The sequence below is a fragment of the Phalaenopsis equestris genome, unplaced genomic scaffold, assembly GCF_001263595.1.
Source record: "Phalaenopsis equestris unplaced genomic scaffold, ASM126359v1 Scaffold001307, whole genome shotgun sequence".
Taxonomy (NCBI): Eukaryota; Viridiplantae; Streptophyta; class Magnoliopsida; order Asparagales; family Orchidaceae; genus Phalaenopsis; species Phalaenopsis equestris.
In genome coordinates, this window is record NW_018165746.1 from 665,151 (window position 1) to 682,699 (window position 17,549).

The 17,549-nt window shown below is 35.3% G+C and overlaps 1 protein-coding gene across 1 annotated transcript; it reads right to left on the reverse strand.

The window, feature by feature from the left end:
* Positions 1 to 779: 779 nt before the first annotated feature.
* On the reverse strand, positions 780 to 17,194 carry LOC110033845 (protein S-acyltransferase 11). The gene is made up of 4 exons (XM_020737973.1): positions 16,912 to 17,194; positions 3,452 to 3,683; positions 2,799 to 3,097; positions 780 to 1,502 (listed from the first exon to the last, which is right to left on the reverse strand). The coding sequence occupies exons 1-4, from the start codon at positions 16,939 to 16,941 to the stop codon at positions 1,026 to 1,028; spliced, it is 1,038 nt and encodes a 345-aa protein (XP_020593632.1). The 5' UTR covers positions 16,942 to 17,194; the 3' UTR covers positions 780 to 1,025.
* Positions 17,195 to 17,549: the final 355 nt, after the last annotated feature.

Consider the following 17,549-nt stretch of genomic DNA (forward strand, 5'->3'; position numbering starts at 1 on the left):
GCTACTTGGGTGTTAGTATATTAATCAACACTATATCACTTCAAGTATTATTTAATCTAAAGTTTTAGAATTTGATAAACAAATGGTTAATGAAAACATCCTAACCTTAAGATTGATAATGAAAAGATACAGAAGAAGAAGAGAGAGAGAGAGAGAGAGAGAGAGAGAGAGAGAGAGAGAGAGTAGATTTGAGAGTAGGCCTAGAAAAATTATTCCATCCGATCTCCACCGTCCATCACAGTTTTAGCAGGACCCACTTTCAATTTTTTTTAAAAAAAAAACTCTGAAATCCTAATAGACGGTAGAGATCGAACACCGCATGCACCTCTTCATGCCATGTCCGCACAGAATAATTTTGCCTATGCTACAATGGTTCTTGTAACGCTGGAGATTGGAGACAGAGGATGTGATTGATATGCTAAAGGGTTAAATCATGAGAGAGCTTTTAGATTTCAGAAGTGTAAATTATTGATGCAACTTTTAGCATGAGAAAATAATAATAAATAAATAAAATAATTACAATTTTTTTACGCGAGATAACATGACATGCTTATTCGAGAATGTTCCTGCCTTCATCCCCATGCAAATTATAAAGGAAAGTAGTGAAGCCAAGGAAGCGAGGAAAAGGAATGAGAAATTACTTTCCTTTACTAAGAGAAAAGAAAGGAAGATATCCACCACAAACAATTCTGACACAACACTTCCAAAAATAAATATAAAAACAATTTTATCAAACAATCAGCAAAAGAACATAACAAAAAGACAAATGAAATGGCATTAACATTAGTATAAGAGACCTGCATAATAGATGGAAGCCCATTCTATCTTCATTAAACTTCTGTAAATAATTACATTCTGACAATGCAAAGTGACAATCTTCTCCCTGGAATGACAACTTTTCTTCCTTCAATCTCATCTAATTTGAGCATTATATGAACTGAAGATATAACTATGTCAAAAATGTCATATTTAAGAAGCCAACATACATTAATTTGAGTAATACAATTTGTAAAACGTCAATTATTTTACAAGAACTTGGAGCTGGATTCCTGGAACTTTGCAGTATTTGTTGGAATCAGAAAAAATCTGAATGCCCAATATGGGCAGTTGAAGAACCGCAGAATATTCTGGCAACCTCCATTGCCACTGTTCTGTGAACTTATGTGGGCAATATAAGTTTTTCCTTCATAAATATAATATAGTTGCTGCCATAACAATACGGTTATACCAATGTCTACAGAAAGACAAGCAAAGGACAGGTACAGTAACACTAGGCCTCTCACTGATAATAATAGAACTGAGCTAGCAATGCCGGTGAGGACCTCCTTTAGCATTCTTGAAACAGCTGAAGTATCAGTTGATGCTGAGCTTTCAAGTTGAGGAGGCCAAACATGAAATACAGTATAGGAACACATCATAACAGCATAAAAGCAGCCGATAACTATGGATATGAGGAAGATGATGAAATGCCGATGATTTGCGGCGCCGACACAATTGCCTATCTGCAGAAAAATGAGCATAATTTAAAGGAATCATAGAAAGTAGTGATTTTGCTAGTTTTCATTAAAAAGGTAAGAAGGCTGACCACTCAAAACTCTTTCCTTCTAAATCTTATATATTCAATCAGCACTGATATTAGACAATGAGCAGAAGTTCTATAGCTACCATTTTAGATGTTTGGGAACATTTACATACAAAAAACAGTTTTTATGTAATTGCATCTCTAACAACATATCGTTCATATCTTGAATATCACATAAAAAATGCCCACATTACCCCCTTTTAAAAATAAAATTCACCTTTTCATGGATAGTTTTATGACAGCAAAGCGTTATAAATGTGAATATAAAACTTACATGTTTGATATGTAAATACAAAGAAATTGTGTGGTATATAGCAAATTTGTAGAGTATAGAAGGTATTTAGCAAATTTGTGGATCGCTAAACTGCATTGAGTATTTGTAATCACAGATGCCTATAAATCATGTCATAATGTTCACGATGATAAAACATCATCATAAATTAGCCGAATCTGGCAAGATTAATGTTTCAATTAACAAATTTTCTATCTTAATACCTTTGCTTAAAATGAGCAGCATACGTAAGTCACATTAATTTTACTGTACTACTCGATGGAAAGTAAGAAAATAATTCTTTTTTGAAAAGATCTTGACAGCATAACGGGGAGAGAAGAGCAACAAATAAAAGAAATAAAGACTGGCATGAGCATTCTTAGAACCATAGATCGAGAGCATTAGTAAACAAAGTTAACAATTTATATTCAGCAAGAAATGCGCTAATAAGGCAAAAGGAAGTGGGCCAGATGATATTCCTCACAACTCAATAATGGACATGTCTCAGAAAAAGGAAAGAGTGCTAAGAACATCTACCAACAAAATGCCCACAAATCAGTGAAAGATGTACACAGCTGAGAATCCAAAAGATATCACTTTTACTAACAAATCCTCAATGTTTATTACTAATATAAATAATTGAGAGTATTGAAGAAGAGGATTTATTCCACATTGAAAAAATGAAGTATATATGTCCAAAATTTACAAATTCACATGAAATTGTAAGTTTCAGGGTTACTATCCAACATGAAATTTACAAATTTATAGGTTTGACACTAGAATTCACATCAAATTGTAAGTTTTAGGGTTATTCTCCAACAATATAATCATAAACTCCATCCGAAGAATCCTAACGGACAAAATTGAATTTGAAGATGGTTAGCACATTGATATAAATCAGAAGTTTAAACAGTAAAAGCTCATAAAATACTGTTGGACTCTTACGAAGGGGCAATGATGATCCATGTCCAATATACACATTCGACAAGATCTACAATGATGTGCTCTCGGAGGCTTGGGTTTCTCGCAATATGTGCAGAATGTGAAGTTTTCAAGGCCATTCTTTCCCACTACTGGATAACTACCCCATGTTACAGATACTGGTGCACCGGCAGACTTGAATGCAGCCAAACAGAAGCTAGAGATAGTAATCAAAGATAAAATAGCTGTTATAGAAGAATGGAAAATTCCACAGAAATAGCTGATAGAGAAGACAGTTGGGTATACAGCCCAAACACCTGCACCTGCCATTACAAAATGGCAAGATTAGAAAATAAAACGAGGGGCATTTACATACATGCCACCCAATTCCTATGTATGTACATGTACATATCTAACATCTAAACTTACTTTATTGTTTAGATTTATATTACTTGAATCTTTCATATCACATAAAAAATACCATCTTAATTTTCAAAAAATAAAATATATTTTTCATGCACACGTAAAGTGATATGTATGTAAACATTAAAGTTTAGGAATTGAGCAGTATGTATACAAAACTTCCTTATAACAAATGGCGCGTGAAACAATGAAGCGTTAAAACACATTTGCTGTCACAGACGAACAGGATGGTTGTAATATGTTTTCAAACTTACATATGACAAAGGACATGAAGAGAAGAAGAATGGCGACAAAAAAGCGGTCTCGAGTACGTCTCCATCGGGAAAAGCATGCGCTGTCGGGTTTCCTTATTCTGATTTGGGTAGATATGGCTCCACACCATCCACATTTGAAAACAGGTGAATCAGTTGCAAGGAGGAGGCGCAATCCGCATCCCCAGCATATTCTCTCATGGTCTTCTATGATGGACGTAATGTGGTGATCATCCTGCATTTTTTACCAAATTTGTGATGTAAATAAAATGAAATTAGTGATGAAATAATCCACAAGAATAGCCTAATTTGAAATACAATACTGTTTGGGCAATAGGATATTTATATATAAGAAATAAAAAAGATAAGAAGATGAAACGATACAATCATTGATTTTGATCAATGGAATAAGAAATCACACAACTTAAAGCGCATAATAGCATCCATCTATTTCACGAGATTTGTCCTCCCAATCATTCAATGACGACCCAAAGTTTGCTTATGAAAAATATTCTTGAAAATTTCAAGTAATATGATGCAATTAATAGATTAAATGTTCAATAATTTTAGAAATGAAGTATAAATCCAGTATAAAGCAATGTCTTCAAGTAAAAGATAAAATAAAAATGATAATTCAAAAAGGCTATTAAGCTTTGCTATTGTGCATAAAAATAACTCAAAAAAAAAATCAACTAAATAAAATTAAAAGTTAATTAACTTTGAGGAATTTCTAGTGTCCTTTGGCAAACAAACAAAAAAAAAAAACTTTTTTTTTAAAAGAAAGAAACCTACTCTAAATTTTATAAATAGACGCAAGGCAACATGGGACAAAAATGTGATACAGGCGTCAAATAGAAAAGCACATTCGATATTTTTTTTCAAGAAATGAGAATAGTGTATGGAGTAAGGATCAAACCGATGACCTTTGGGTTGGAAGTAAGGTATAAATTAAGAGTATAAACCACTAGTGTATGGAGTAAGGATCTAACCGATGACCTTAGGGTTGGAAGTAAGGTATAAACCACTAGAACAAGAGTAAAAAACCGTTAAATATATAAGTAATGCTTCGCATATCAATTTCATGAAATAAAGAGTTTTCAAAGTTTTAATGAGTAGATAAAAGCTCCATAAAAATATTGCCTTCTACATTCAGTGTAATTTCTCGATGATGATTTTCAAAGCCAGCTCTAAAATTTCGATCTTATGGTCCTAGAAGTGGAAGGATCAAATTAAATCTTATTTTCTAGCTTCATAGATAGTTGAAAAGCTTCAACATAATGTAGCATAAATCACCTATCCATACTGTAGGTTTCGGGAATTGAGTAGGATAATATTATTGCTATTGAAAGGGTTATAAATATAGAATAAGATTCTAAAATAGAAAAAATATAATATCAAAACCTCTCCCTGATAACTACTTCATGATAGAAAGAAAGTCATAAACTAGAAAATAGAACAAATAGGAAATAGCCGGAAAAAAAACCAAAAAATTTCAAATACTTCCCCTCTAGTTGAATCATTGTTTTGAAATCGTCAAACAACGGACAAAAAAGATTCTTTGTGAGAATATCTGCGAGTTTGTCTGTGGACGGACAAAAGGAACATAAATTTCCCCTGAATCAAGTTTCTCCTTGATAAAGTGACAGTCAATCTCCACATGCTTGGTACTATCATATTAGAACAAATTATGGGCAATGCGATGACGATTTTATTGTCAAAAAACAAGTACAGAGGAGCCAAGACTAGTATACGTAACTCACGGAGCATGATACACAATTAGAGGTCTTCACGTACCCCTAGGGACATAGAACGAAACTTGGATTTAACACTATTAAGGGCAACCACATACTATTTTTTACTTTTTCACATGACAAAGTTTCCTCATACGAAGGAGCAAAAACTCGAGGTAGATCGTGGATCATGAACGGACCGGACTCAACCAACATCCATATAAACTACAATAGAGCAAGATGTGTGACGAGAGAACAACAAACTTGAGCCCGGTGTGTCTTTCAAGTAATGGAGGATCCGATGGACAGCGGTAAGATGATGTTCATAGGAATCATGCATGAACTGACTGACAATACTAACGGCGTGACATGTTTGGGCGCGTGTGGGCTAGGTAAATGAGTTTTCTCACTAGGCGTTGATAGTGTATCTTGTTCACCGAAATAACATTGGGAAAGTCTATCAATTTGTCATTGAGATCCATCGGAACAACTACCAATTTGCAAAGAAATTGCTTTGTCTCAGTCAGTAAATCTGTCACATATTTGTGTTGGGAAAGGCTAATGCCCCCAAGTGAATCGCGCTACTTCCACACCTAGGAAATATCAGAGAGAATCCAAGTCTTTCATCTCAAAAGATGCGGTCAGAATGCCTTTGAAACCTTCCAAGTCCGACAGATCATTACTTGTGAGTATGATATCGTCGAAATACATGATGGGAAGGTGATACGGTCATTGGATGAGTGGCGGAAAAACACCGTGTGATCATATTGGGCCTAAGAGAAACCCTGACCCATAACAACTTGTGTATACTTGTCAAACCAGGCCAAGGGGGATTATTTCAATTCATAAATAGACTTCTGCGGTTGAAATACTTGTCCGCGAGAAGAGGTTGAGTCAAAGCAGCCCGGTAGGAGAGACATATACACCTCTATGAGATAGTCGTTAAAGAAAGCAATCTTGACACCTAGCTGGAGTAAGAGTCCATCTAGATTCACAGCAAGGGATAATAGAATCCGAATGGACAACCCAGCCATGTGATCCGTGGCACCTAAATCAATAATCCACGAGCCAGGAGAAGCAAAACAAGTGAATGCCATAGAAATGTTATCTTGAAGAACATTAGGTCGACTAGCCATAAAAAAACTAACTAGATCCAAGCAGCTTAATTAAGTATTCCATCTAACTCTTTATGGAGTCTGATGATTCGGGGATGGTCCGAGTGGGGCCGATTGAACATTTGTGGATTCTAAAGTTGTAACGAGACATTAACAACAAAAGATTTTATTAAAGATTTATTTGTCGACTGCCCATAGAGCTCCCCACATTTGTCATGGGTATGATAAGGTTTATGACAAAAATTACATGTGGAGTGTGGAGCACTATGATTGGTGTGTGATGGCATGACAAAGTGTGGAGCGTAGTTGGAGACTAAGGCTGAAAACTCAACTGAATTAGTGGAGTTGTCAAACGTAAAAAGCCTCTGATTTTCTTCGTCAGGGACCTTGATGAATGTTGCCCGAGTCGATAGAAGAGGATCACGACCAAGTATACAGCCACAAACTTCGTCGAGATCCTTATTCAACCCACCAAAAATTAGAACAGACGATCCTTTTCCAGAGTTTTTGGAAGAGGGAAAGATTCGAGGGAGAGTTCCATGTGTAGTCATAGTAGATGTCATATTCCATCCATAAGGCAACCAGTAGTACTGTGTCACTATCTTTGATCCCTGTTTGCCTCACAGATCTTATTAGAAATTTCATAGAGTTGTCCATAATTCCTTACGTTTGAGTAGGTATCTCGAACGACAGTTCAAAAAAGCACTGACAGACGGAAGAAACAAGTACGAACGACCAATCGAGGTCTCTAAGGAATTAACCAGACATGACATAATCATAGAGTTCTCCACTTCCTATGTTGCATATGTTGGGTCAGTTTTTAGAGGTTCGCGAATAATACATGTGAGGTGGTTGAATTTACCCCAACCATTGAAGAACAACGAAACAGCTTGAAACCGTTGGAGGAAATTTGAGTCGTCGAGTTTGTGAGTGGTAATTAAGAAATTCATGGGTTGTCATGTCCTCCGATATGCGGAGGGATTGAGGTAGGTGTTGATGCTCTAGTGGACTTAAGGGCAACGTCAAATGAAAGCTAAGTAGTGGAGGAATCCGCCATGACTCCAACAGAGCCAAAGGTGAGGTTGGGGTGGCAGAACATAGACTTAGACGGTCCCATATGTAGCTAACAGCAACATAGGGCCTGCAGGTAAAGATTCCAGCCGGCATGAGGCAGGTCCGGTGGCAAGATGACCTACAGGGGAGAGATTTGGCTGCATAAGGGAGTTCTGGCGGTCCTGGAAGGAGATCTGGGTGGCAGGAGGGAGGTTCTACAGCGGGACAGCGGGACAGTGATAATGACTTTATATATGCTTAAAAATATAAGTATTTAATACTGCTGCTAAAAGAATTAATTCCTCAGCAATGACACCAAAAACTTAATAACAGTTATAGATTCGATAAAGATGTATGTATAAAATATTCAATAATTGTAAAGTCACACTTATCAACGCAAGTATACGTATCGCTCAAGTAATATAGGGTTCTAATGGAGTCCAAGATATCGATCTCACAGGGAGTAATATTAGAACTACGAACTAAGATATTAGAAAAACAATAATTAATCGCAACAATAGAATTCAAATTGCTTATCTGTCACTAATAGACAATTGAAATAAATATGTAATTTTAATAACTATTAAATAACTAATTATACTAATGAAGGTTTTAATGTGATATTCAATATATAAGAAAAAATAATTCTCCTTGTCAAGAAATTATAGTGAATGAATTAAGTGAATCAGTTATAGTTGTATTGTGTCAAATAGAAGCATACATATTCTTTACCCTTTGGTCCAGACATAAAGAACATTGACTAATCATACGCTTGTTTACGCACTGAATCTGCGGCTAGGCTGGGAGGATATCTGCTCTCACTTTGGAGCTCCCACGTTCCCCTCACCTGAAGACTAACATCTACGCTTCAACACCCAAACGATAGGACCGAATTGGGGATTTTAGTCTGTCACTCTAAAATCTCCAATTCTACGTCCGATAATATTATCTCCCTATTCATTTGCACCAAACTTCCAAGGGCTTTGACATCCCTGAATTTTGGATGTAATCCTCACTTTAGTTGTAAAACTCAACATATTTTAACAATTTCTTAAACATTTTCATGGTTTCACCAATTCAAATCACCATTTCATAAATCTCAAGACAAAGAGAAAGACAGAGAAAACTACTCATATCTCATGAGGAAAACACAACAAAACTCGGAATTCATATATAAAATCAAAGTCATACAAACTACAACAAGTAAATAACTTATCATTAGTTTCTCCCCAAGAACACTCCTCGAAGTTCCTCTGAATCTCTTACTTTCTTTACAGCACACAGAATTCCTCTTCGAAGCGGCAATGAGGAAGAAATCTCTCACTTTCCTTCCACTTTTACAATCTCTCGAAGAATTTCTCACAATTTAGACTCTCTACATTTTTTCCACACTTCAATTTTGAGTCTCCTTCTATTTTAGGCCAAAGTCTTCTCTTTTAAGACGTTGATGAGTTTTCCCAAGAGTTGACTAAGCACCCCTCCAAAATTCGTCTTCATCCAATGCATAGTTGGACATAACCGCCGAGCTCGCCGTCGGTGGCCTCGAAGGCGCCGTCGACGGGCCTTCTAAGTGGATTAATTCTGGAGTCTCGGGAAAAGTCCGTCGTCGCGCCTTAGTTCAAATCTTCACATTTTGGTCCTTTTCGCTCCAAATTTGCTCCTTTTTTGCATTTTTTGCTCCAATGACCATAATTTATCATTCCTGCAACAAAATATCAAAAATATCTTTCTTTAAAGTGCAATATCATCAAAAACAGTGTAAAATATGTATGAAAATCTCAACATATTTTCCTTTGGTCAGACAGCCAGCAGGGGAGCAATCAGCAAGGGGAGAGCCTGCGGGAAAAGGTACCGATGATTGAAACCTGCATGGGAGAGACCACAAGGATAGAATCCGATGGCTGAAAAACTACGGGGAAAAACCTGCAGGGAAGTTTTGACGGCTAAGATAAGATCCGTGACTCTGATACCATATATGTTTTGGGAATTGAACATGATAATATTATTGCTATTGAAAGGGATATAAATACAGGACACAAAGATTCTAAAATTGGAAAGATATAATACTCAAATTTATTTCTAATAACTACTTCATGATAGAAGGAAAGTCAAAAACTAGGAAATACAATAAATAAGAAAAATCCAGAAAGTAAACTAAATAGTTTCTAACACAAACCATTAACAGTTTAACATAGCAGCATGCAGATAATACACTTAACTTTTTTTTTATATCTTTATTTTCCATCAGAGGAAAGCCCAATGCATTACTAAAGTGATGTCAAAAGTTTAGGGCTTGTTTGGGATCATTTTTGTTTTCATTTTTTCCTTCTATTTTTAAAAACATGTTGTTTTTGTAAGTTTTTTACATGTTTTTATTTTTTGCTTCTAAAAATAAATAAATATGTTTTTGAAACACTCAAAACAACTTTTAGGTGCTTTAAGTGCTTTCAAAAACAACCACATCTCAATCAAACACACCAAACATGTTTTGTTTAAAATTAAAATATAAACAAAACAAAATAAAACAAAAAACAGCAAAAAAACAAAAAAAAACAAAAAAATTAAAAAAAAAACAAAAAAACAAAAGTGATCCCAAACAGCCCCAAAGCTAATTCAATCATTAGAATAACAGGAGGAAATACAACACTAAGGTGCCTATATAACAAAAATACCTAATGCTTCATGTAGCCTAAAAAAAGAACACAAAACATGCTCTAAAATCATATAAGTGTCATTTAGCTTTCCTTCACTAATCGCTACAACCTAAGCTGCTGTAATAAGCCAGTGCAACAGTACAAGAATGATAAGAATGCTAGAATTTTGTACAGACGAGATAAATGGAACCAATGTGTGAAACTTCAGTTATGCCACTAAATTTACCTGCTAGAATTAAGATGCATAGAAGGAATAAAAAAATAATAGAAGCAAACATTAGAATATTAAATGTATGGTTACAATGAAACAAGGAAGCTAAGTAAAATTGGTGTACCGTTCTACGACTCCTAGAAAATGTGAAAAAACAAAAGGAAGGCGTAGGTAAGTTGTAGGATGGGTAAGGAAAGCGGGAGAAAGAATGTTTGCCGAAATCAGGCGTGAATCATGGTGGGACAGCTAGAGAACAGTGAAAAACAGCAGGAAAACAGATAACACCAAGTTCAACGGCTGCCCTGTTGAAAACAGCGGGTAGACGGTTAAACGTTGAAGTGTGGACAGCGAAAGAGAGCCACTGCCTATTCCTAAGCAAGATACGAATAAACCACTTGCAGAAGGAAGAAAATACAGCACTCCGGAGAGCACAAACTCATAGAATAAACTCTCAAAATACATAAAACCCAGCTAAAAATAAAACCAGCATACAATATATATAAAGGTCCCCTAATATAAAATAGCCTAACTAGAAACTAGAGAGATAGGTAAGCACCAAAAAAATAAAAAATAAAAAATAATAGCTGAAAATAAATAAAATAAAATAAAAAGGCTCAGTACGACATGACCCCTACAATTGCAAGAGTTGTAGAACTTGGAATTGCGATCCTGCGAAAAATTCAGAATCCTGCATCACTCTGCCCAGATAAGAGAGGCTTCTTCATCTTCTTCTTTAGAAATATCTGAATCCCACTGTCGGATGTACTTTCCCACATAACATTCAAGAAGATTTTTAAAGCTTCAATTCACCACTCCAGTCTAGTTATCTGACAATGGGTGCACTTTTAAACTGAACTAAAACTTATGCCTAACTTATCAAATAAAATCCTCCAAAATGAGCTAAGGAATTTCACATCCCCGTCTAAAGTAATGCTCCTTTGTATATCATGAAGATGAACTGGCTCCTTGAAGTATAATATTGTGATATGTGATGCGTCCATTAGTTTTTGGCTATGGGTGCACTTTGAAACTAAACTAGAATTTTATGCCTAACTTATCCAATAAAATCCTCCAAAATGAGCTAAGTATATTCACATCCCCGTTTGAAGTATTGCTCTTTGATATATCATGAAGAAAAACTGGCTCCTTGAAGTATAATGTTGTAATATATGATGCATAAATTGGCTTTTAGCAAGTAAGAAAATGTGTCATCTTGGAGAAACAATATACCACAACCATTACAAAATCATTGTCCTGCAGTATCTGAGGCAGCTCCACTAAAAAAATTATGCTCACCTACATCTAATGCAACTCTGAGACATGTACAACGTTCCAAAATTTGTCCAAATAAAATATTTAACCATCATTCTTTGGTACAATCAGAGCTACAGCTGCATCTAAGTTGGTAGTCTCATGATCCAAATCTCTAAACAACAAATATGTAATATGTTTTTGCAACTTTTCATACTCAACTGGTGACATCCATAGACGAGTGGGTTTGGCAGAAAAGATTTTGTAATGAGGTCTATGGTATACTGAATCTCAATGGTAGTCACCCACGAGGTAAACTTTTAATCAGGACATCTGACAACTCCTATAATAGGGGTTTCTCCTTTCTTATATCAGCTCCTTGGACTCACTAACTTCTAAGATAACCAATATAATTATGTTGAAGTCTCTTTCATGGGCTCAGTTTGAATCACTAGCATCTCTCCCTAGTCGGATGGAAGCTGATACTTCTCTCAAGCGTATTCATCCTATTATGTGCCACTGTTTATTTCCTCGCCAGTTCCCAGCTCAGTGAAAGAAATCATCCTCCTGTTTGGGCAATCTAATGCAATGTGCCAAAAGCAGTGGAACTTGAAGCACTTCCTGACTTATCTCTGCTCTAAACTAATTTTTCCTCTAACGGGGTCCACTAGAGTGCTCCACTAGGCGTACTCTTGTTGTCTGATCCTATAGTTGAACTCTGCTTGTAAGATGTGACGCTCACCTAGTGATGTTGTTTCACCACCTTGAAAGCTAAGTTTATACATCAAGTAAGGACCAATACGGCTACAACTGCACCACATCACTAATAGACAATCCTCCAAGAAACCTCACTATAGTGTGCACCTCTGGTTCCACCAACTCACATTTCAATATGAGTGGATCAAACTCAATTGCATAATTAACAAAAAATTCTCTCTGGCACAAGTCGTGGAATTTTATAAACATAACTTGTTGATAATAAGGGAGAAGATATTTGTCTTACATCTCCATTTTCATCTAAAACCATGTGGTGATCTTACTCTTCTCTTCCTGCTATTGAATATGCTTCAAATTCTCCCACAATAAAGAAATATTTTTCTTGAGCTTGATAGCTACCAATTTAACTGTCTTATCCCGAGAAAAGTTTTTGTACTAAAAAATTTGCTTCATTGTTTGAAGCCACTTGAAAAACTTGTTCGGATCTATGCGACCGTCAAAATATGATAAATTCACATTTATTCAAAGATCTTAGGTTTTCCTCTTATATTATATGTCAAATCGCTGAGATATTGACTCTTAATTACAAGATATTCCCTTATGGAAAATATTAACTTCCTCCACTCTATCTGACGAGTTATCATTGTAGTTATGGGTGATCTCACCAGACCGTCTCTTATAAAAAATGACAATCATTTATTACAGTTGGAGGATTTATCTTTGCATGTCTTTCATAGTAAACTTTTGAACGCCCCATTGAGGGTTTCTCCTTAGCGGCATGGCATCTTGTTTTTCCAATGAAAGTTTTGATGAACAAATATATAATTTACGATTAGGCATTTAGCGGGGGTGTTAGGTTAGCTTAAATGGAATATTGGTTTAGGTGCAGGTAGATCAAATTCCTAATATTTTATGGTTTGTTGAGCAATAATATCAGATGATATAGTTGTAGGGCCCCTAAAAGGTGTAAAAAAACAAAAGGGTAGATAAGTTGTATGATGGGTAATGAAGGCGAGAGGAAGGATGTTGGCTGAAATTGGGCATGAATGGCGGACAGACGGTACGCAGACAGAGGAAAATAGTAGGTTTCCTACTGTAAACAACATATAACAGCAAGTCTGACACTTGTTCTGTTGAAAATAGCAGGTAGGCAAGATACATATACACCACTTGCAACAAAAAGAGGATAAAATACTCCAGAAAGCAAAAAATCAGAGAATAAACTCTCAAAACATATAAAATCCAGCTAATGTAAAAAACAACCTATATAAAGGTCCCCTAATATGAAAAAACCTAATTAGAAACTAGAGAAACATGTAAGAACCCGAAAAGGAAAAAGCAACATAAGGAAATTCGCTGACAATAAAGAAAAAAATAATTAAAAAAGGCTCGATACGGCATGACTCCTGTGATCGTGAGATCCGAAGACGTCGGAACCGCGATCTTGCAGGAAATTAGCGTCCCACATCAATCTTTAGGAAGGGTGCATGTGGGAAATGATAAATATGAATATAAGCAATTTACTAATTCTAAGATCACAAAAAACTTGAAAGCTTGTGGAGTTATTTCAGCCGTACGCTTAATGTTTCAAGTCAGATCACTGAAATTTAAGAATAATCATCCATTTTCCAAGCATATGGCATGACATGAATAAAGTTCTATCTTACCTAACACCCCTGCTGAAATATTAATGAAAGAGAGAGTATTACTAGACTCTCAAGGTAAAGTCAATTCAAATGATAATATCCTTAACTTACAATCGGATAAAATAAGGGCCAAGTGGAGGAAATCAACATTCTCGAGTCATTAGTCCATACAATAACCATCTATCCTAACCAAATATGTTCATCTGTATCAAGTAAAATTTTTCAATTCCAATAGAATACCAGAAACATGCACCAACATTGTTCCAGAAAAATAGATACAATTTTAGTATGCATTGCAGTCAGATTATTTGGTGCCCTTTGATTGCAATTACTTTACATTGCAGCTGAAGGATTAAAAATTATGTAAGTGGTAGAAATACAAAGTTACAAACATGTGATCAATCAAGCAACTATAATGCAATTAAATTGGCATGTAATTATAATTGTGCTCCTGAAGAACAGATTGTGATTGTTTACAGCACAAAAACTTCTAGTTTCACAAAGGCCAGCAGATTTATGCAGGTACACCTAGCTTCAATTAAGAAAAAGAAAACGACCATAATAAAAAAAAATGCTCTGCAAATTGTACACTCTGAGTTACAAGGCTTAGAATTTCACAGATGAATGAAAAACACAACATTTATACTCCACTTCTAGCAGCAAAGGGATCTTTATGAAGAACATACTTCAACCTCTAAGATTTTAAAAATAGAACGCCAGAGTTAAAGCCACAAAATGACATGGGTAAAAAAAAACTTTTGAGCAACTAAAATCCTATTTACATGATGTTGTATATAATATATCCATAAGAACAGCCAACATCCTAAAATAAGAATAATCTCTAAACGGATTGGAGAATAGTTGCAATATCTCTGGAACACAAATTAGTGTTTGAATTTGTGACTAAATAATTTGTGAAGATACGGGCAGAGTTTTCAAAAATTATTTTAAATAGTTCAAAATATATTTATCTTGGAATAAAAAATTAAATATCTATTATAACATTTCATATTTTGGACAGATCCGAGTAAAAAGCAAACGTGATTTAGTGATTTAGATCTAAAAGACCACCAACTTAAACTCCTATATATTAAGAGTTCAACTGAAGACATTGCATGTCACGTACTTTCTTTCAGGCAATATGCATAAGAGGGTATGAGAGGGGTAAGTGGCAATTTCTTATGAAATTTTGACAGCAACTATTGTGCCATTGGAAAGTCCAAAATAGAGAGCTTTCAAGAAAATAAAGAAGAGATAAAATATTAAAATAAGAAAAAAAAATTCCATTTTTAAAACTTGGAGTGTTATCTTAATGCAATGAAACATGGTTGTACAAAAAATTTTGCAACCGTCCCATAGACATACAAACTTTACCCTTCGTACTAACTTCTAAAAAAAGTAATTTCTAGTACTGGCTAAATAAGGCCTTAAGAGGAATATTTCAATGGGTAAATTTCAGGCATTAGCCAAATATTTTAAGATCACTATCTCTACTATCTTAGGAAGTACGCATATAAAGGCAGGAAAGAGACTAGCGACAATTTCTTTTGAAAAAAAGATGCTATTATTCCCTTGGAAATCCTAAAATAAAGAGCTTTAGAGAAAATAAAGAAGAGAGAATAGAAAAATAAGAGAAAAAAAAATCCTTTTTATACATTAAAGTGTTCTCTTAATACAACGAAAGCACAGTTTAGCCAAGATTTTTGCAAGCTTTCCAAGGAGATGCAGATGGTACCCTTTTGAGGAACTCTTAAATATGTAATTTCTAGTATTAGTTGAATGTAACATTTTGAGGAACATTTCAATGGGTAATTTCTAGTATTAGTTAAATCCTCTTCGTTTATTCTCTTGTGTAGTCCTATCGTTTGCATGGTTTAATATATTAGAGAGAGTGTACATAAAAAAAAAATTAATACACCTAATAGCACCAACTCATTCAATTAAGCTTTTACAATGATGTCGCCCACTACTGCTATGATGGCTCTTAGGGGTTGATGTGAACCGAGTCAGCTCGCAATTCAGATTGAGCTCGCCTTGTTAACAAGCTCGAGAGTCGAGCTTACTGAGCCACGAGCTCAAGCTTGAGTCCAAGCTTGTCTAATCTCACAAGCTAATTCCACTAGCCCATTGATGATCATTTCAATGCCTTTTCCGACAAGTTCTTGTGACACTTCTCCTTCTTCTCCAACCATCGACGCTTCTCCAGCGAGCTCCCATAATAATTTAATTTTCAGCTTGAGCTTGCGAGCTAGCTCGTGAGTTTGTTGTCAGTTGCGAGCCTAGATCAAGCACATATTTTCACATATGAGTTGAGCTTAAGTTAGGTATGACTGGAGCTCGGATGGACTCGTTTACACCCCTAGCTCAGATTGAGCCCCATGTTCCCCGCCTTCTCGCAAGGGGGGTGCGGATTTTAAACAATAAGAGCTTTCCATAGATCAAAAATAAGATGACAGCGAGCAGCGTGATCACTAAGCATAAAATTAGCAATGTTGGGCAATGGGGACCTAAGTTATGATCAACATTATCAGGAGCCATAATCAAATAATGAAATTGCACTAGGTACCTATCTAAAAAATTGAAAAAAAAAAACGAGTGAAAGCATGGACCTATGCGAAGTGCCTCCTTGACTTCAGGGAGGCCCTATACAAATTAGGTTTTCTTCGTAAAATCAAAATGAATAAGGGTCACATGTGCAACAAAGTGCATCAGAAAGAACTGTAACCGAAAAGGTTTGAAAACGGCAAAAGGAATTACATCCAGAAAAAAAGAAAAAGATTTAAAATTTGCTACAAAATAATGAAAATAGAAATCCATGTAATATAAACGGATCAAACTCGGGCAATACAAGGCCATGACATCAGTTCCTTATAATAGAAATAGGGCACCTATAGCTACAAAAATAAAGTTAACAGTCATTAAGCAAACAACATAGAGAACCAACATAATTATCTAACAGAATCGACATGATGAGAAGCCAGAGAAGAAATAAACCCTAACAAAGTGCAATAACTTTGGGACTTGAGCATACCCAACGAAACAGAATTGTGGAAACAAATAATGTGTTGGGATCGAAAAGGAAGTACCTTCACTCCTTCTTCATCAATCTCGTTCATTGCCTCAACGCAATACCGAAGAAGAGAAAGAAAATGCAGTCCCAGCAATTCGCCAACTGATTGAGAACAGGAAATTTTTCTGCAATCTACGTACAGCTTCGAGCACGAGAAGCCGGAAGAGAGGGAGATGAGAAATCGCCGCGGGAGGCGGAGGCCCAGAATCGAAATCGAAGAATTGCGTTTGCTTCGTAGAAGCGGCGAGAGTATTTGTTGGACTCGGCCGGCTGCTGTTCTTTACTCCAGTCTTATTCGGAGTTTGGAAGCCATGGAATAGCTTAAGACCACACAAAATCGATATTTAATAAATCTAACGTATAACTTTATTTTTATATTTATATTACTTTTTTTTATTTAAAATTGTGTATTTTATTTTTAGAACTAATAATAATAATATTGTTGTATATATGAAAGATTTGAATATTATGAATGTGAAAATTATAATTTAAATATTAGGCATGTAAATCTATATATAAATCGTGTGGAATGTATGCAAATGCCATTTTTATTTATGACGTTTTGCTGATTCTCATGTATTTATATATCTCATGAATTTTTATTTATCTACATATCCCTTCAATTTTTAAAATTTATACATGAAAATATTTATT

What these genes read in the sequence shown, in the direction of transcription:
- LOC110033845 (XM_020737973.1), bottom strand. Translation starts at nt 16,941, where the DNA reads ATGAACGAGATTGATGAAGAAGGAGTGAAG. An exon ending in TTGATGAAGAAGGAGTGAAG is followed by an intron (nt 3,684 to 16,911) that starts GTACTTCCTTTT and finishes TAAAAAATGCAG; the next exon opens with GATGATCACCACATTACGTC. An exon ending in CTTCATGTCCTTTGTCATAT is followed by an intron (nt 3,098 to 3,451) that starts GTAAGTTTGAAA and finishes TTGTAATGGCAG; the next exon opens with GTGCAGGTGTTTGGGCTGTA.